Source organism: Diplotaxodon limnothrissa, linkage group LG8 (assembly GCF_057381915.1).
Source record: "Diplotaxodon limnothrissa isolate DT_005_m linkage group LG8, D_limnothrissa_male_GT1.1, whole genome shotgun sequence".
Lineage (NCBI taxonomy): Eukaryota > Metazoa > Chordata > Actinopteri > Cichliformes > Cichlidae > Diplotaxodon > Diplotaxodon limnothrissa.
Genome location: NC_140603.1, coordinates 20,359,914 through 20,378,909, shown reverse-complemented (window position 1 = coordinate 20,378,909; position 18,996 = coordinate 20,359,914). Strand labels below are relative to the sequence as shown.

The window sequence follows — 18,996 nt, the reverse complement described above, 5'->3', positions numbered from 1 at the left end:
GCCACTGCACCCACATTTTACATACACATTCATGACTCCGAATGAAGAAAAGTCATTACATTTCATGGTGCGAGGGAGAAGTTAATTAGTTTTTTAAAGCTAAAATGGGTGAAATTGACCTGCAACATAATAGAGGAGTTAAAATAGACATTTGCACAGTATGAGAGGCTGTTTAATGTCATGAACAGCCCACAGCAAAGCTCTTTTCTATCTCTTTTTTTTTTTCAATTTCCACTTTGCTTTCACATGATATTTGTGTCAGAGCGTAAACTAGCTGCATGAAGCTGTTACCCTCTTTCTCTTCTATAACTGCCAAATTACACTGGACTTTCTGTCACACAGCATAATCACTTCACTTAAACATTTTGCCCATAATTACATTTAGTTATTGCTCGTTTATGGCATGATTCATCTGTTTGAGGCTTATTAAATCTCAGTCCCGCCGTGGTGTGAAAAGTACAAGCCCCGGCTGCAGTGTTTGTTGTTCTGCCCTCTGCACGAGTAAGACTACACGCTAGGTTATGTACTAAATTGGGTAACTGTCCAGTGATAGCAGATAAACACCTGCTCGTACACATCATCTTGAGCCGGAGAAAGACGGGGAACCGCTTTAAAACAACAAACATTTGGACCAGTGATCGATCCAAGACAAGGGATTTGGATTTTAAAATGTCAGCGCTGAGAAGCAAGAGAAAAGAATATCTAAGTGTGAAGGATTTGCAGAAGCTTTTGGACTCTTGCAAGCTGCACCTCAATCAAATTGACGAAGTGTGGCCGAACATATACATAGGAAATGTGTAAGTATGTACTTTTATTTCAGATGATTCGGTTGCCTTGCAAAGGCTGTTTTCTTTGACATAACTGCTTCCACGTATTGTTTCATTCTGGCATAAAAATCATTGTGCTGTGATGCGTAGAGTTCCCATAAGTCTTGAACCTCTTTCTGTCTCTTTGTCTTGCTAGGGCAGTAGCCCAAAACAAGGCTGCCTTGCTGAAATTAGGTATAACTCATGTATTAAACGCTGCTCACTCCAAGCGAGGCAGCATAGGGAACCAAAGCTTTTATGGCAACGACTTTGTGTATTGTGGCATTCCAGCAGATGACTCGACACACTTTGATCTGGATGTTTACTTTCAGCCTGCAGCCGATTTCATTCACAAAGCTCTGAAGTCACCTGATGGTAAGACTCCTTGAGGCTTTTAATATAGTATTACAAGTGCTACAGTTTTCCTTTCTCAAATCCCTGTATATCACATCTTTTATTTAACTCTGCAAATCCTTATTACAGTAAAGCCACTCATTCCACTCAAATTCTCCCACCACGCTGTCCTTTCAATGTCACCTGTCAGCACAATGTAAGACAGCTTTAAGTGTATTTTCAGCCAGCTGTAATAATAAGAGTCTTACCTTGCAGAATTTAGGTATATAATGCGACCATGGCTCTTTTCAAAGAAGCTATCAAGCAGCGGACAGGTTGGGATTAAGGAGACAGTTGGGCCCAGTCTGCAAAGGGACCTTAAATGAACAAAGAGTGAATTGTAGGCACTATTTTTAGCTCGCAGCAGGGAAAAAGAAAGACCACAGCGTGAGACGGGCAGTCATGTATGATATTAATAAGTCTGAGGCTTCTCGCTAATCCTTTCTTCACATCCCTCCCTTCATCTTGCCTGTTCTTCAGGGAAAGTTCTGGTGCACTGCATCATGGGAATGAGCCGGTCATCGACCTTGGTTTTGGCATACCTCATGATCTACCATCATCTCCCACTCAAACAGGCTCTGCAGAAGCTGATCCAGAAAAGAGCCATCTACCCCAACAGAAATTTCCTGGCTTTGCTGTTGGATCTGGATCTTCAACTGACAAAGAAAAAGAAAACATGTCGGATCCTGTAGTGAAAAGAGGCATTTACATCTTCAGCCACAAAGCCACGAGGTGGTTTCTGGGAATAACGATGCCAGCCAGTCTGTCGGTGCAACAGTCCAGACTGAAACGTTTAGACACATCATCGTGAAATTTGGTTCGACTGAGTGAATTTCTGTCGACTCAACTCTGTACACTCATTAGTCTTTACTTTTATTATGATGAGGTTCACCATTCTAAACAAGCTCAGATAGATAGATAGATAGATAGATAGATAGATAGATAGATAGATAGATAGATAGATAGATAGATAGATAGATAGATAGATAGATAGATAGATAGATAGATAGATAGATAGATAGATAGATAGATAGATAGATAGATAGATAGCAAAGTTTCATATTAAAGGAGATTTTCAAATGTTAACATAGGCCTATACAGGCTCATAAAGATTACATGCTACATGATTACAAGCTAAAGAGTAGCAAATAAACATGCTAATGTTAGCATACCGACATCGTATTGTATATGCCCGCGGTCCCCAACCCGTGAGTTGTTTGGTACCGGGCCGTGAGAGTTGAGGCTCAGGTGTGAAATTTATGGTTCTCAGGGTTTTTATCAGTTTTTATCGTTAACTCAGTTTCCCTGGATCTTTTCCCGTGTGTTATGAATAAATATTCTTTTTTTGGTATCGGTACTGGTTTTATTTTGTTGTATTTATCCGCGACACCTTAAAGGCCGGTCCGTGAAAATATTGTCGGACATAAACCGGTCTTAGGCATAAAAAAAGGTTGGGGACCGCTGGTATATGGTAGATCCTAATAGCGTGCTAGCTGTTGTCAATAAGCGTGAAACTTTAGGTCTGATAGTAATATGATAATACTTGAATACTACAGCATGTTAGCGTTGAACTACCTCACATTTTTTATATTCTGGATCAAACAATCATTCTCCAGGCTTTCTGAAGAGAGAGGGCATTGGCTGCTTTTTCATTCATTTTCAGTCACTGAACCTGACCATTTTCAGAAGAAAGGTTTTTTTTTTGGGGGGGGGTTAGGCACTGTGTTACTAGCAGCCTGTTGCAAAACTAAACAGCCAGTTCCCATTTCTTTAGTTGATTCTGGCACATTTTGACAGATATAAAAGTTTTGCACCAACAAGGTGTCTCCCAGGGGACTGTTAGCCAAAAACTTGACAAATCTGAGCACTGTGTGCAGTGTGTGCTTAAAAATGTGATTAAGTGAGGTGAAAAAAGTGGCAGGCACGTATCTACATGAGATGAACAGTATCTGAAAGCCATGTCTCAGGTCTTAGTTGAAGGGTGGCTGTCAAGAAACTATTCTTAAGAGATGAAAACAAGCAGAAAAGACTTGGTTATGCCAAATTACACAAGAACTGGACTGATATGAGCTGCAACAGGTCTAATGGAGTGATTATTATTTAATCATCAGTATTTATAGAGGAGGTCAGGAGAGAACAACAACAGTGAGTGTCTGCATTTCAGCCAATATTATCAATATTACCATCAGCATGTCACTGATCCTAAAAACACTACCTCCGATGTAAAAGCATAGCTGGATAGAAAAAAGACACAATATAAGTCACGGATCTGCCTCTTCAGAGCCTGGACCTCAAGCAGAGCGGGATCATCTTGACAGAGAACAGAATAAAGGGCAGCCAACATCCAAAGAAGAGCTTCAAATGTCCTTGAAGCAGCTGGAGAACTATTCCTGAAGACTACTTAAAGAAAATATTAAAAGAAAGTTTATCTGACTTAGGTTGCGTTAAAGAAGAAAATGATGGTGATAGCAAATACATTTCTCGTTAGAATTGTACAAACTCTCTATGTATGTTTATACATGTATCAATAAATTTACCAATTTTGTTTTTCCTATCGAAAAATACAAAATGAGAGGTGGCTCAAGGGTTTCGCACAATATTGTTCATGGACATTTGAGCCCAACGAAAGCAGATGCTGGCACGAAAATAGCTTAATTATCTTTCTCCAAATCCAGTGATCTTCATTTATAATAGACTAAGCTGCATCATCTCCTCATTAGCCTGCTAACTGGGATTTTTAATGCAGCGAGGTTGTTGGGTTTTTTTATGTCTGGTTGCAGAAATAAATTTAATGTCAAGTAAAATGACAACAGGGCATGTTTACAACACTGAGACAAGTCTTTACTTCTCATTCTTGTAAGACGTTTTTTCTTCTACAACAACAGAGTAGACCAAATGTCTAATGGAACATGTTTTGCAAAGCATAACATTTTAGTAGAGTCTCTAGGTAACTCAGAAAAGAGGGAATCAATCAACAGCATCTGTTCAACACATCGCTGTTCACAGCGTGTGAAATTCATTTGGTGTATTTGTCAAGGCAGTGCAGTTGATCACTGCTGTGCATGAAAAGGTTTCAGGTCTTTTGATTGCCCATGAAATCAACTGTAGAGGCAAAGGTAGACACATATTCATCTAGCTTGACACCAATGATTTCGACCTGTTTTGAATTATTATGTTTCTCTGAATCAAACATTCACAGTAAGCAAGAATGTACAGTATTATACACAGAATTATAAGTCATACGTTCAATTTCTAGATATAGACTTTGTCAGTACTTACAAAAACATACAATAAATGTAGACATTTTTACAAAGAAATGTTTGTATTTGCTCATCCATCTATATTTGTGTCATTTTTCTGCAATATAAATATATATTTTTAGCTTTTTAAAACTTCATCAGAGTGTCAATATTGTGGGTTTATTGCAAGTTCCCATTTTTGCTGATATAATTAAGAAAAAATCTCTGCTATCACTTAATTGCACCAAGAAAAAAACATAATCTATACTTTTTTTTTTACATCGAATGACCGAGTGTTGATTCAAACACAGTTCAAAGTGGAAAAAAAGCTCAGGGAAGTCAGGTTTAAACTCAGCTACAAGCAGCTCTGATCTAATTTTCTTGCTATTGAAAAAGCCGTGTCCTATCCTCCCTCCTGTGCTGGCAGCTCGGGTAACCTTTAAGGAATGCAGAATATGGTGCCAGAATTATTTTGGGCTGAGATTCAGATGTTAAAATAGCAAAAAAGGTTGCAGGGTAGATTACCAAGGAGAACACAGGCAGTTGTGCTGTCGACCTACATGTAGCTGTTGTACAGAGAGGCCATGAAAAGCAACGTTTCCAACCAAGGCAAGTGTCAACCAACAATGTGTGCTTACAAAGTGATTACAGATAAATGTAGGCGATGTATATTCATAAGTGTGTGGATTTATTGCACTGTATAGCTTTATTTGCAAGATAAACATGTTGACAGAGTACTTGTGAAGTAGTATTCACTGTGATACTGCATTGCCTGACGGATTATGATACTTTCTTTTTTTATTAATTGGCCCACAAATCCAGATGAACCACATCTGAAAGGCTAAAGAGGGAAGTGTAATTCATAAAACCACCAAGAAGAGGCCCAGAGGAGGTAAAAAGCCATTTTTATTTGCCCTCCATGTTAACCGCGGGCACTTTCCCATACATAGCATCTTTAATTACACAGAAGTGGAGCAGGAAGGACAGGTTAGCCTAAGGGGAGAGGGTATGAAAGCAGTGCTGCAGCTCAACATGCGCACCAGGGAAATCAGTTCTCTGCCCCTGAGTGTGGGAGGCAGGAAAGGGTTGTGCTTATAGATCAATGAGGAGAAAGAAGAGCCTCCAGGTACGCGAGGCGCATGTTGTACCTGTGCAAAGACACCATTTAGCTCACACAATCGTATGCATGAAGCTTACACTGCGTTAGATGCAGCATTTCCTTCATGCACACGTGTTCTGTGTGACACACACGAATGCACATGCAGGGATGGATAGAGGCAACATGATGTTTGAGTAAACCTCCATATGTCACACCAGCGAAACAAAAGGTCACTAAAACAGATTTGGTCTCAATGACTCATCCCTGTGGACACGACAAAAAGTCTCAAAACCCTGAGAGCAACATTATGTCTCCACACGCGGCGAGAATGCAAATAAGAAGCTCGGCTGCTGTTAGTTTCTTTTCGATAACAATGCCTACACATCGCTTGTACGTCCACAGCCTCAAGCACAGTCACACACCTGCCTAAATGGATGCTAATGCATACAGTTTGCATAGTACGAGTCTCTCTAGAGCTCAGTGTGTAAATTGTAAATGCACAGGTTAGACTTGCTTGCAGCAAATGAAAAGTGGTTTATAGGCATTTTTCTGCATCTCTGGAAATAAATAAATCTATCCAGTACTGCTATATAGATACAATAATGAGAGCATCATAAGGTCAGCTTACAATCACATGATCCTTTGCTACTGTGGAATGTGTTAATTGTCATAATTGCAGTCTGTATTTAAAGGCTACAGACCTGTATATGAAACCTGCTAATTAACGATCCTTGCTATAATCCCACGCTGCACTTAGCAGTCGTTTCTCGGTGTTTCCTAAGATGATGCGTACATTTCAATTAGGCATTTCAGTGGAGTTAGTTGGTATTCATGGGCAATGCAGATGAACCCTGAAACTCTTTGAGCATCTTTCTTAAAGTTTGAAGTATAGTAAAGGGCAAAGTGCAGTAAAACATACGCTTTTATTGAGTTCTCAGTTTTTATCGCGGTTCAAATTTCAGGGCAACGACCACTTCTTTTCTTAATGAAAGGTTGTAAAAGCAGAAGTGGAGAATTCAGACATGCCCAGAGGCCTCAGCTGCCTGGCGAGCCCTGAGGGGGCAGAAGGCCGGTATGAAACCCCCCCAGCTTCAGAGCTTCAGAGACTGATGTGGACAAAAAAAGGGACCAGTAACCATCTGGATGAGGTTCATCCCGGGATCTACATCGGAGACATGTGAGAGTGACATGTTACTGAAATGATTCACTATGGCTAATGTGTTTAAATATAATTCCACCGGCTTTTGTAATAAAGTAATTAAGTATTCTCTTAATTGGGCTCAGATTGTGAGTGCATGTGTAATTAAAGGCACCATTATGATTTTTACATTATTGAAATTGATCTTTTTTTTATAAAAGCACCTGGTTATCACACTAATGCGCAAAACATTAACAAGCTTTCATCACAACTGTATACACAGTCATCCAAGTGCTAATGCCCATGTGAATAGTGTGTCGTAGCCTTATGCTAACATGCTAACATCCAACTTTACAATAATAAAAGTAGCTGTTTTATGAATACTGTTTTGTAGCATACTGTCTATTTTTATTTTTAGATACATGGGCAGTTTTTTGCCTTCATCATAGAATATTTAGGTACACCTGCTAATTGTTAGCAATTATCTAATCAGCCAATCAAGTGATAGCAACTTAGTGCATTTAGGCATACAGACATAGTCAACAAGACCTGCTAAAGTTCAAGGTGACCATCATAATGGAGATGAAAAGTGATTTAAGTGACTTTGAACATAGCATAGGACATGCCAGATGGGCTGGTCTTGTGATTACAGTACCGTCTCTAGTTTTGACAGAGAAAATATTCTGTGAGCGGCAGTTCGTAGGGAGAAAACGTCTTGTTGATCCAAAGAGTTAGAATATAGAATATAATGGCAAGAGCGCTTTGAGCTGATAACAAGGTAACAGTAGCTCATTACAACTAAGGTATGCAGAAGAGCATCTCTGAACACATGACATGTGGAACCCTGAAGGACCACAGCAGCAGAAGACCACACTGGGTGACACTCATGGCTGCTATAAACAGGAAAGCAACCCTTCACACAGACTCACCAATATTGCCTGGCGTGATGAGCATCAATTTCTGCTGCAACATTTGGCTGGTGGGGTCAGAATTGGACATAAAAATCATTAGAAGCATAGATCCATCCTGCCTCGCATCAAAAGTTCAGGTTGTTGGTGGAAGTGTAATGTTATGTCTCCTTAAATACCAAATGAGAATTATTTAAACACCACAGGCTACCTGAGTACTGTTGTTGACTGTGTCCACCCCTTTATGACCACAGTGTACCCATGTTCTGATGGCTGCTTCCAGCAGTTCCCTGCACTCGGATGACCTCCACAGTCACCGGATCTTGATCCAATAGAGCACCTTTGGGATATAGTGAAACATAAGATTCACATCACAACATACTCTTTACTTTTCATATCATGCATGAAGGGATCTTGATTAAACTCTAAGAAGGATAAGGTAGGGCATTTGACAGATATATTATATGCATTACTATATGTGTAACCACAGAGGAAAAAAATACCCCCTTAAAGGGCAAAAAACAGGGACTGCGTCTTGTGCACTGCACTGTGCAGTCTCTCTGTATCATTCATAATAAAATGTAATATTATAACAATTCAGTTAATTAACCTAATGATCTACATTTTCCCCCACTGCCTGCCATCTTCCTTCTTCTCCTCGAGTTAGCTTTCTTTGCATTATCCTCATCATTTGTCTCGTTTGATTGCAGAGATAATTGTAATTTTTCCCTTTAGGTACGCAGCCAAAGACAAAAGGACTCTCCAGGCTCATCGCATCACCCACGTGCTTAATGCAGCTGATGGGAAGTTCAATGTGAACACAGGGCCCAGCTTCTACCGAGACACCGCCATCACTTATCATGGAGTCGAAGCTTTTGACATGCCATCCTTTGACTTGAGTCCCTTCTTTTACCCAGCGGCCAATTTCATCAAGAGCGCTTTGAGCTCTCCCACAGGTGAGGCGCTCTCACAGCGCTCAAGGTATCCTTCATCGTTTTCACACATTAACTCGGGGAAGACGAGCCAAGGCAGAGAAACATTTGTCAGTCAATTCCCATTTACAGCAGACCCCAGTTGTATCAGTCATTAAAATGCAAATCAAACACTAAACATAATATCAAGCTAATATCTTTCCCCCATGGTAATCTTCTCATAAGCTCAGACCTCGGCCAGGAAAATTGGTTTTAAATGGATTGCCCTGGCAATTTGTAAGCAACACTTTTATTGGACATGGAAATTACACAGTTAGGTTTGTGGCCTGTGCTTTCCTGGCCCGTTATGCAAAGTGAAGTCAGTATCTGACATGACAGTAATAAGATGAGGCCTCCTTCTTCACATGCTGGCTGATCGGGGGCTCCAGTGTGTGGCGGGGCCTACAGTAATCCCCGGCAGAAATACACAGAAGCCAAGACAGTTCAATTACGCGCTCCTCTGCACCCTAATCCTCAGGCCTGATAAGGAACCAGGGATTACCGTGTGTAGAAACATTTGTTGCAACATTGTTGAAAACTTTTAGTCGGGAGTAAGAAGTACTCCTCCCTGTGATGTGCACGGTTTTTAATCCACAGAGGAGTTACAAATTTGATATTTAGAACAAACTTTACAACAATAATCCACTGATTGCTGTAGGCTGGTGGGCTGCTGCGTTCTGAAATGATCCACAGGAAGTCTGATTTTCTGCCTTCTGACTGGCAGGTAAAGTCTTCGTCCACTGTGCAATGGGCCTCAGCCGCTCATCCACCTTGGTTCTGGCTTACCTGATGATCCATGAGAACATGACTCTGGTGGACGCCATCAAAGCTGTGGGCGCCAACAGGAACATTTCTCCCAATAACGGGTTCTTGGAGCAGCTCCGAGCACTGGACACAAAGCTCCACTGCCAGGGATTATCCAGGAGCTTCAACGGGCGGACGTAAAAATAAAATCCTTCGGCCCATAAATTTGGATAATATTTTTGACCCCTGTCCATATCTGAGTGTTAAAAAGCTATTACAGTGATAATGTTTTTGTAATGAACAGGTACTTCAGCTGTATTTAAAGGGCTTCAAGGTAAGAAAATTTAATAACCTGATGAAGAGTGATTTTTAAACATTAACAATTAAGTTATATGAACAAAACGTGCTTAAATTATCAGCTCAAAATACCCAAAAGTATGACACAAAAGGACGACTGTGAGGTTTTAAGGTTACAAAATCAGAATTAACACAAAACACAAAGAAGATTACATTTGTGTTTAACTGTTGAAATTCTTCCCCATCTGTGCCTGTGTCTCCTGTCTGCAGTCAAAGCCTTTAAAAAGCTTCAAAACAGTTACATTTGTGTTTGAGAAACTACAGAAAAGTTACTGCACTCAGTGAGTTATACAGTCACAGATTACACTACAATGTTTACTTGACAGTGAGTCATACAAATGCTACAGTTCTTGCCCTTTAACAAATACAGTCAAATACAGCCCTTTGACTGGGCCATCGCAGCACTTTCATTCTTTTCTTTTTCAGCCGTTTGAATGTAGATTTGCTCTTGTGCTTGGAATCATTGTCTGGTTTCAGCCAACCTTTAGCCATCAGACAGATGGTCTCATATTTGATTTTAGAATAATTTGGTAGAGGAGTTCAAGCTCAGCTTAATGACTGAAAGGTGTACATGTCCCGAGGCTGCAAGACAAGCCCAAATTATCAGCCCTCCACCACTGTGCTTCACAATAGATATGAAGTTTTGTGCTGATATGCTGTGTTCAGTTTTCTGCTGCAGTGGATTATGGACAAACATCACCAGACATTGTTCCACAGGTTTCCAGACAGAAAAGAGGTTTTCTGCTGACAGCCTTTCTAAACACTTTTGTTCAGCCTTTCTTCAAAATTTGCCTTCATGAAGTTTAACATTTACTTTCCTAACTGAGCCCTGTGGAGTCTGAGACGTAAATCTTGAGTTTCCTGAGGCTTCCCCGAGCATTGTACCGAATTTGCTGAGAAGACTGTGGCATTGTGTTAACACAAGCCTGCCAAAGCCCTGCTTTTACAGAGGCGCTTGCACTGCTGATGATCAGTTAATCAAATCCATTTGATTAGCAGCACCTGGCTGCTGCCCTAACCTCGTAATTCCTATGAAAACAGTCAGTGTGTACAGAGTTTTGTAAATAGTTTCTTCTTTCTTCTTTTTTTTCTGCCCGTCCAATATTTACTACTGCACCTGTAAAACATCTATTATTTTGTTTAGTCTATATAATATGGAATGCACACACAGAAACGTGAGGAATTTATTTTGTATTTTCATGAACTTTCTTTAAAACTTTTTTAAAGTCAGACTTTACCATCAGAAAACTCAGTTTTCTAATGAAGTTCATGAAATATGATGGAGAGTTTAAAAGCAGCTGCTAAATGTACGCTTTCCTAAAGATTGTCTTGTCAACAGCACAGTGTGGTTCGCTTCTCTCAGCAGTTTAAATTATCCTTAACATACTGACTCAGACCTTCACTCCAGAAATTCAACTCTCAGTATAGCTTATATAATCTTTGTGTTCTTCATAATGACAGGAGCAACCTATGCAATCAAAGACGGGACTTTAATAGTTTGTTGACGACGACATCAGGCAAAATAGGAAGTCATTCATTTATTCTCGTCAGATGATTTAAAATAAAGAGACACAGCAACACCATCTGCAATAGCTCAAACTGTGGTTTGAGCTCAAACTGTGGTTTGAGCTCGTTCAGCGTGGCAACCTGACATTAATTCCCCACCATGTTTTGGATCACTTGCACTATTACAACCATTAAAACTGCAACGGCTCAGTAGTCGAATTTATCACAGCACAAGCAGCCTGGCTTCTGTCACAGTCATCTGAGGAATAAATAGTCCACACTGCTTGTGCCCAGTCTCTGGTATGTTCAGCTGTCTCGTTCCAGTGGGGCTCAGCCTCAAAACAACACTGATATCCAGCTCAGATGTAAAACAGCGCGAGCCGCACCAGTAAGGTTAGTATTCGCTGTTGGTTTGTCTCAAAAGCCTGCAGCAAGAAACACCAGCAGGACAGCAGTAATAATCAACATTTGCATCCTGGAACATAAAGTATCTTGCAAAGTTATTTATCTATGTACTGAGTTGAGTGAAAGTGATAATTATATAAAAACACTGAGGTGAGAGAGATACAGATATGACCTCAAAGGAGGAGCCAAAGTATCAGACACCACCCACCTGCGATCTGCTCAGCCTTCTGTTGAAGAACAGACGCCCCACTGGAGCTGTCAACGAGGTTTGGCCCAACCTCTACATCGGAGATGCGTAAGTGACATTCTCACTTTGGGGGCCCCTAACTGCAATATGGTGATCTGATTGTGAAACTGTCGCTGCAAACAAGTGTATTTGGCCAACTGATGGGACAAATATAAAATCTGTACATTTGAGTCACCGGTGATGCATTTACACACATATGCTTCCGGAGCTGCACACAGGCGAGAAAAATTGCTAAAAATGACATTTCTCATAGCCTCTCCTGTGTCATTTACAGAGCTGCAGCTCGGGATAAAACCCTGTTAGCAAAACTGGAAATAACACACGTGGTGAATGCTGCAGATGGCCCCCAGCACATTGACACCGGGCCAGGTTTCTACGCAGACGCCAGCATACTGTATCACGGAGTAGAAGCACCAGACTGTAAAGATTTTGACTTGAGCCCTTTCTTCAGTGAGACTGCTGATTTTATTCATGGTGCTCTGAGCCAAAAAGGTACCAGTCTATTTTAGCAACACATGACAAAATAAACACATAAGGATTGAGCTTTAATAATATGTTACAGTCCAACACATCCTAATATAGAAAAATGATGCATCATCAAGCTGAAAAATGATAAATAATAATGATATTTTATGTTTTGTTGCACATATTTAAATGCATGAAAACATAAATAATTGCCTTTGCTTCTGGGTCGTGTGCGGAGACTCCAGCTGCTCTCTATAATCTAAAATAATTTCACAATGTTTTATTATTTTTAACTTTTATTTTAAAAATGTAAGGCTTCTATTTTTCCCCATTGCACAAACATTTAGAAGAACAATAATTTGAAATAAAATCAATTTAAAATGGTAAAGAGAGTTAAAGTTGTGAGCAGTTACTACAGGGACACGTAAACACTATTAATGCTATGACAGCACCTGTGTGTGTGCCATCATATGTCATCATTTCTGCTGTGAAAAGAACCTTTTGTGACTGTTACACCGTGAGCTGAGCCCACAGTTGTAATAAATCCCTTTGTTGTTTGTGTTTAACCCAACGAGCCACAGAATTCGCAGCTTATTTTAGAGTCTGCCTTTTGTCCGTGCAGGGAAGGTGCTCGTCCACTGCGCTCGGGGAATCAGCCGCTCGGCAGCTCTTACGCTGGCCTTCCTCATGATCAAAGAAAGGCTCACACTGGTGGAGGCTGTGGAGGTTGTGTGCCGGCACAGAAACATCCTCCCAAATGTTGGATTTCTGAAACAGCTCCGCGAGCTGGACTCATCCCTATTCACGTAGTAGAGCACATAACGCCAAAAAGGGGACAGTTTCATAGTTGGCATTATCTGTGCAGATGAAATCGTCCTGGTGGCTCCATTTGGGTGGCTTCGGGCACTCGCATCTTAAGTGAATTAAAGCACCATGTAATCCAACTTGGCTTGATGGGATTTTGCTTAGCTTAGTCAAGCGATACATCAGCATTCATAATAGCACACTTAAACACACAACATGCAGAGCACAAAGTAGAACTGACAGACAAATGTTTTGTCAGGTGAGCGATCAGCACAGACAGTCTGCCTGTCAGAAAGGGTTTGTCAACACTAAAATAAAGTTAGCAGAAAGTTAAAAAGACTTCAATCCTGTCATGTTCGGTTCATTTTTGACACAAACGGAACCTCATTGTATTTGAGACAAGACTATTTCAAGCCTTATTTTTTAATCTCTTTGTGTTTTTCACACTACAATTCTCCATTTTACAAACCAGAATCCATCACTCCAGATTTCTGGGTGATTTCTTTTTTTCTCAGTTTTCCATAATTGAAACGTATGAAAGTCAATTAGCCCACTCATGCATGAGCTGTGTAATTGATTGCTTCAAAAGCTCATATTGTAATATAATGCTGTTTATGATTAGACTAAATTTTAAAATATTATATAATTTTAATAAAAATGAATGCACAATTACTGCTCACTATGGCGGACTACACAGCTCAAACAGTGCCATACACGTCACAAAAAGTGATGGTTCTTTGCTATTATTGTTATTAATAATAAACTGCTCTTTATTTATTAACAATAGTGTTTTATATTGCAAGATAAACACCCTTCAAAATGACACACATTAACCCGATGAGCCACAGATCTCTGTGCAAGCACTTGGAGAAAGAAACCTCCTTTTTAAGAGGAAATCATGGACAAAACCAGTTTGTGGAGAGCAGCCATCTGCTGTGACCAGTCAGGATGAGGGAAAAGTAGTAAAATGTAGCAAAAGCATATCCGTAGAGAAAAATACAGTCATGACATTGGTCCTCCCCAGACCTCAACATTATTGAAGCAGTGTGGGATCATCTTGACAGAGAACAGACTAAATAGCAGCCAGAATCCAAAGAAGAGCTTTGAATGTCCTTCAAGAGGCCTGGAGACGATTTGACAAGAAGACTTTCTTAGATTGTTCAGACTGTGTCAAAGACTAAATACCAAATACTTTGACTTTGAAGCTCACTGGAATTCCGTTTTTGCCTTAAATACTATATTTCCATGTATGTTTGCACGTTTCAGTGTGCAAATGTTTCACTGCACGCAGTTCCCATTTTCAATTTTCAAGTTAAAAAAGGAAGGCATGGCTCAAGACTTTTGCACAGTACTATATAACATTCCTTTATATTTCGATAACCCTTGATTAATTAAAAACAAAAAAAAAGCTGTTGTTTATTGTAGGAACAACAACAGAAGACAAATCATTTTGCAAAAAGTGTGTGTTGTGTTTGGGGTAGCCAGACTTTTCTGTGACCTGCAAACTCTGTGGGGGCCAGGGCCACCCTTGGCCACCTCTTATCTCTGCTCCTGATCACTGGCACAAAGTGCTACAGACTTTAGATCTCAACAGACTAGGGCAAATTACAAAAAAAAGCAAATATTTGTGTTATATTAATCTGTATTATATTCAGATTTTAAATCTGAACATCTTCCTCTCCACTTCTTCATACTTGACCTGTTCACCGGTAAGGCAAAGCACGCAAGGAGCTAAATGTGCAAAAAACAGCGGCATGGGCCTTTAGGCTCACGTCTTAAGCGCAGCACAATCAAGATCAAGACCCCTGCTGTACTGGAACAACACACAGACAGTGCATGCTTGTAAATAAACAATGCTCCACTTACTTATTCACATTTCTCAAAATACTGCGTCCTAACTGCTACAATCCAGTGACGTACAGTTAAAACTGTGATGTGTCTAAAGAGTCTTGATACAAGATGACAAAAATATGCCAGCGTGCTTTCTGAGCATGTATACAGATTCAGGTCAGACTTTGAAAAGAGATGAAACACTGAAGCCATCTTAATAAGAGATGCTCTCCAGAGCTCGCTGGGAGACAGATGCTGTCAAAATAAAAGGAATTGGATATCACAGGTTTAATGATTTCACTGTCAGAATGAATGATGGCAGAGTAGGAAGATATGAGGGAAAAATAAAGGAGTTTGATGGTGTGAAAACTCTGTCTGACATGTTAGCAGCTTCATCTAGCCATCCTGCAATACAGCCATCATCACACTCTCACTTTGGGGGCTTGCATTTAGATCACTGAATGGACTGTGCATATAATGGGGAATCAAAGACGTGTGCCATCTTGCGAAAAACCTCATCTGTCTAACAGTCTGACACATTTCAGTTCTCTTTTGGCCCCCGAGAGGCTCCAGAAGATGCTGAACATCCTTAACGGGTGTTGTGAGGCTTCGCTTACACAGCTTCTCCCAGCGTCTGAAGATATGCAGAAAGGCTAAGAGAGACTGACACAATTTCAAGGACTCGCTCGTACGGTTGAGCAAAAGCTCAGAGTGCCCTGTTTACTCCAGTGAATATGGGTATCCTTTGGCAAGTGCAAAGTTTGGATAAGCACAGCTTCCTGCCAGCAGCAGAGATTAAAGTTGTGTGTTCAGAAGTGGATGGCAGGGACTGGCTGGGTGGAAGTTTTCCCCACAGGCAGAGAACGTGGCAGCAAAGGTCAGAGGCCCGCCACATCACAGCCCTAAAAATATCCTCTGCATTTGATGCCCGTCACAGAGCGGTTATACAATCTGTGCCCTGACTTGAGCCTGCCAGAACTAAAACCTTACCATGTTCTGCCTTCAAGGGCTGCTTCACAACCAGCTGCCAGAATGATGAAAACCGAATTCCCGGGAAGAAAAACGAAGGACTTCAATCTCCGGGTGAGTGCTGCTGAAGATGCATGTGAAAAACAAAAAAAGCAAAAACTGTGCTTTTTTATGACAGTAGTTTGAGGGGTGGAGGAATATAAGAAAAAATAAAGAAGCAAGTGTGGCATTTCTTTTTCTCCTTAAGCAAATAAATCATGTGTGAGAGGAAGCCACGGTAAGAAAATGGCTTCTCGCGAGTCGAAGACTGGCACAAAGATAAATGTTACTCGGGCAGCTGAAGAATCCAGTCCAGTGGATGATTATTCCACACCTGGGGGCTATGAGTTGGAGAAAATCCTCAACCGAGGGAGTGTGGCTTACACTCATGTCAACGAGGTTTGGCCTAATGTCTTTATTGGCGATGAGTAAGTAAGAAAAAGGTTTTATAAAAGCATAAAATGTCTAAACTGAATAAAAATAACAGGATTAAAATGATACTGACACTGGCTTCTTGTAGGGACACTGCAAAGGACAAGTACACACTGAAGAAGCTGGGAATTACGCACATCCTGAATGCAGCAGAGGGGACATGGAACAACGTGGACACTGGAGCTGGCTACTACAGTGACATGGACATTGTATACTATGGTGTAGTAGCAGAAGACGTCGCAACCTTTGACCTCAGCCAGTATTTTTTCTCCGCTGCCCAGTTTATTGAGAAGACACTGAGCAATCCTCAGAGTAAGACAGCTGCACAGGAAAAAACTAATATTTTGGCTGAAAATTGCCTAAAACATGCCGTGAATCTGTTCTCCGATTCGTCTGCAGATAAACTGCTGGTGCACTGCGTGATGGGAAGGAGTCGGTCCGCCACACTTTTCCTCGCCTATCTCATGATCTGTGAGAACATGACGGTGGTCGACGCCATAGAGCACGTAAAAAAACGCAGGCGTATCATCCCTAACTGGGGCTTTTTGAAGCAGCTGCGAGAGCTGGATCAGCACCTCTTGGAGAAAAGGGGGGAATCTGCAGGGGAAAGCTGATTGTGTGGCTGATCAGTCTGAGACTAAAGTCAGCGGAGACTAAGTCAAATCCCAGCCATTAAGACTTCGTCATGCTAGGAGTTACAGCCATGTGAAAAAAATAAAGTCCTATTAAAACTAAGTACAGCTTTACTGCTTCCATAGGAATAAAAGTAAAGTCAGGGGTAAGTAGCAACCAGGTGCTGCTAATCATCAGCAATTTGAGCACCTCTATAAAAACAGAAGTATGGGCGGTTTGTTGGTCTGGAGGCATTCAGCTGTGCGTTAACACAATGCCAAGGAGGAACGACATCAGCAACTGTTGCTGCCCATCAATCTCAGAACAGTTATGAGGCTTTTTTCCATGCAACCTAAGAGTCCATCATTGTACAGTGAGAAGTATTGTTCACAACATCTTCCTGGGAGCTGATGTCCTGGTAAATTCACAGACATGTCAGAGAAATTGCAAACAAAAACCTCGAAGAGCTAGATCTCAGACTCTGCAGGAATCCATTAGCATGTTAAATGTCAAAGGTCTTGACAGTTTAGTTAGAAAAAGACTAAAACTTTCTAAAAACACTGGAACAGACAAGAGCAAAGTGGGGATGTTTGGTCATAATGCACAGAAACATATTTGGAGAAAACCAAACACAGCATATCAGCACAAACACCTCATGTTAAATGTGAAGCACGGCGGTGGAGAGGTCATGATTTGGGCTGTTTCTGTAGCCACAGGACCGGGACACCTTGCAACCATTGATTCAACTATGTATGAACTGTGTATATCAAAATGTTCTCAAGTCAAATATGAGGCCATCAGGTCAGCCACTAAAGCTTGGCCCAAAACGTATCATGCAATAGGGCAATGATCCAGAACACAGCAGCAAGTCTCCAAAAGAATGACTAAGAAGGAAAATAATTAAGGTGTTGCAATGTTCAAGTCAAAGTCCAGACCTCAACCTGATTGAAATGCTGTGATGGGAGTTTAAGACAGCTGCAAACCTCAGTGAACTGAAGAACAGTGGGCCAAAAGTCCCTCACAAAGATGTGAGCGACTGATAAAGTCAAACAGAGAATGATTACGTCACGTTATTGCTGCTGAAGGTGGTTGTACAAGCAAATGAATCACGCGGTGCACTTGAGTTTTTCACATGACTATATATCAGGGACAGTCTCAAACCAAACTGCAAATCATAGTGAGAAATCCAAGTTGGCTCTCAGATTACTGAATAAATGTCCTACTCGAGGATCAGGTCTATTAAAGCCCGACTCATAAGTATTTTGAGTGCAAATCAAGTTAAGCCTCAGCCTCGTCCTAGCAAATCTCCAGGAAAAAACACCTGCCTGGATTATCACAACCCTTCAAAATCTACCGCTGGGTTCTGCGACACGCATGTTTTGAAATTAAAAGGGGAACAGTGAAGTACATGGTCAATCATAATTTATTCTTATGCTAAAATGTACAGCATTTTAAGTGACTGACAAAAAGGAGAAAAGTCATAAATACAAGAATGTCATTCTGTCCGATTTGTGTGCACATAGCCAGGTATTTCCCCCCGTTCTTACCAGCAACTCTGTACAGGTAGAAAGATTACAAAAGAGCAATATAAACAAAAACACAAGTACAAGTTGCGTTTTACATGCAATCCATTAGCTTAGTTTGGTCTATTCACAGGATCTATTCTTCTACACTTCGGTAAAATATAAATCCAACATTTTATAAAGATAGAAAACAAATCTACAGATGGAATGAAAACGTAGCTTTAAAGGCATTATGTAAAATATCGACTTTGGACTAAATTTATATTTTCTTTATTGTTATTCATCATTATAATCATTTAGTTCTTTTTTTTTTTTAAATTCTGCCACACTTCTGGACATTTCGAAATGTTTTAGAATTTTTCAGGGTAAAAACACTGAGATATGCTTTGTTACTTTGACAGAAATCAGTCTGCTTTATTAAACAGAAAGCTGCCTCAAGGAGATCTGTTACAAAAGACTTCAGAATTATACATACATAGCAATAAAACCTCTCAAACCAAACAGAAAAC

General features: G+C 40.6%; 4 protein-coding genes across 5 annotated transcripts; all 4 read left to right on the top strand.

The window, feature by feature from the left end:
- The first annotated feature begins 547 nt into the window (after nucleotides 1-547).
- LOC146626810 (dual specificity protein phosphatase 13A-like) lies at nucleotides 548-2,174 on the top strand. Of its 2 annotated transcripts, XM_085361458.1 has the most exons (4): nucleotides 548-797; nucleotides 964-1,001; nucleotides 1,098-1,181; nucleotides 1,680-2,174. In XM_085361458.1, exons 1-4 carry the CDS (start codon nucleotides 670-672, stop codon nucleotides 1,889-1,891), a joined length of 462 nt encoding a protein of 153 aa, XP_085217584.1. In that variant the 5' UTR covers nucleotides 548-669; the 3' UTR covers nucleotides 1,892-2,174. The 2 variants fall into 2 exon arrangements, with proteins under 2 accessions (XP_085217584.1, XP_085217582.1); XM_085361456.1 differs by having other exon boundaries at nucleotides 964-1,181.
- Nucleotides 2,175-4,942: 2,768 nt separating this feature from the next.
- Nucleotides 4,943-10,080, top strand: LOC146626809 (dual specificity protein phosphatase 13B-like). The gene is made up of 5 exons (XM_085361454.1): nucleotides 4,943-5,047; nucleotides 5,261-5,330; nucleotides 6,530-6,714; nucleotides 8,319-8,539; nucleotides 9,279-10,080. The coding sequence occupies exons 3-5, from the start codon at nucleotides 6,560-6,562 to the stop codon at nucleotides 9,497-9,499; spliced, it is 597 nt and encodes a 198-aa protein (XP_085217580.1). The 5' UTR covers nucleotides 4,943-5,047; nucleotides 5,261-5,330; nucleotides 6,530-6,559; the 3' UTR covers nucleotides 9,500-10,080.
- A 121-nt stretch (nucleotides 10,081-10,201) lies between these two features.
- LOC146626808 (dual specificity phosphatase 29-like) lies at nucleotides 10,202-13,491 on the top strand. Its single transcript, XM_085361459.1, has 3 exons — nucleotides 10,202-11,861; nucleotides 12,088-12,305; nucleotides 12,901-13,491. Exons 1-3 carry the CDS (start codon nucleotides 11,734-11,736, stop codon nucleotides 13,086-13,088), a joined length of 534 nt encoding a protein of 177 aa, XP_085217585.1. The 5' UTR covers nucleotides 10,202-11,733; the 3' UTR covers nucleotides 13,089-13,491.
- A 2,447-nt stretch (nucleotides 13,492-15,938) lies between these two features.
- On the top strand, nucleotides 15,939-18,498 carry dusp29 (dual specificity phosphatase 29). Its single transcript, XM_085361453.1, has 4 exons — nucleotides 15,939-15,995; nucleotides 16,129-16,348; nucleotides 16,441-16,664; nucleotides 16,752-18,498. Exons 2-4 carry the CDS (start codon nucleotides 16,167-16,169, stop codon nucleotides 16,964-16,966), a joined length of 621 nt encoding a protein of 206 aa, XP_085217579.1. The 5' UTR covers nucleotides 15,939-15,995; nucleotides 16,129-16,166; the 3' UTR covers nucleotides 16,967-18,498.
- The last annotated feature ends 498 nt before the right edge of the window (nucleotides 18,499-18,996 follow it).

Bases quoted from the DNA above. Each gene is read 5' to 3' on its own strand.
- LOC146626810 (XM_085361456.1), top strand. From the start codon at position 670: ATGTCAGCGCTGAGAAGCAAGAGAAAAGAATATCTAAGTGTGAAGGAT. The intron at 798-963 runs GTAAGTATGTAC...TTGTCTTGCTAG, and splicing joins AACATATACATAGGAAATGT to GGCAGTAGCCCAAAACAAGG. The intron at 1,182-1,679 runs GTAAGACTCCTT...CCTGTTCTTCAG, and splicing joins AGCTCTGAAGTCACCTGATG to GGAAAGTTCTGGTGCACTGC.
- LOC146626809 (XM_085361454.1), top strand. From the start codon at position 6,560: ATGCCCAGAGGCCTCAGCTGCCTGGCGAGCCCTGAGGGGGCAGAAGGC. The intron at 6,715-8,318 runs GTGAGAGTGACA...TTTTCCCTTTAG, and splicing joins GGGATCTACATCGGAGACAT to GTACGCAGCCAAAGACAAAA. The intron at 8,540-9,278 runs GTGAGGCGCTCT...TCTGACTGGCAG, and splicing joins CGCTTTGAGCTCTCCCACAG to GTAAAGTCTTCGTCCACTGT.
- LOC146626808 (XM_085361459.1), top strand. From the start codon at position 11,734: ATGACCTCAAAGGAGGAGCCAAAGTATCAGACACCACCCACCTGCGAT. The intron at 11,862-12,087 runs GTAAGTGACATT...TGTCATTTACAG, and splicing joins AACCTCTACATCGGAGATGC to AGCTGCAGCTCGGGATAAAA. The intron at 12,306-12,900 runs GTACCAGTCTAT...TTGTCCGTGCAG, and splicing joins TGGTGCTCTGAGCCAAAAAG to GGAAGGTGCTCGTCCACTGC.
- dusp29 (XM_085361453.1), top strand. From the start codon at position 16,167: ATGGCTTCTCGCGAGTCGAAGACTGGCACAAAGATAAATGTTACTCGG. The intron at 16,349-16,440 runs GTAAGTAAGAAA...GGCTTCTTGTAG, and splicing joins AATGTCTTTATTGGCGATGA to GGACACTGCAAAGGACAAGT. The intron at 16,665-16,751 runs GTAAGACAGCTG...ATTCGTCTGCAG, and splicing joins GACACTGAGCAATCCTCAGA to ATAAACTGCTGGTGCACTGC.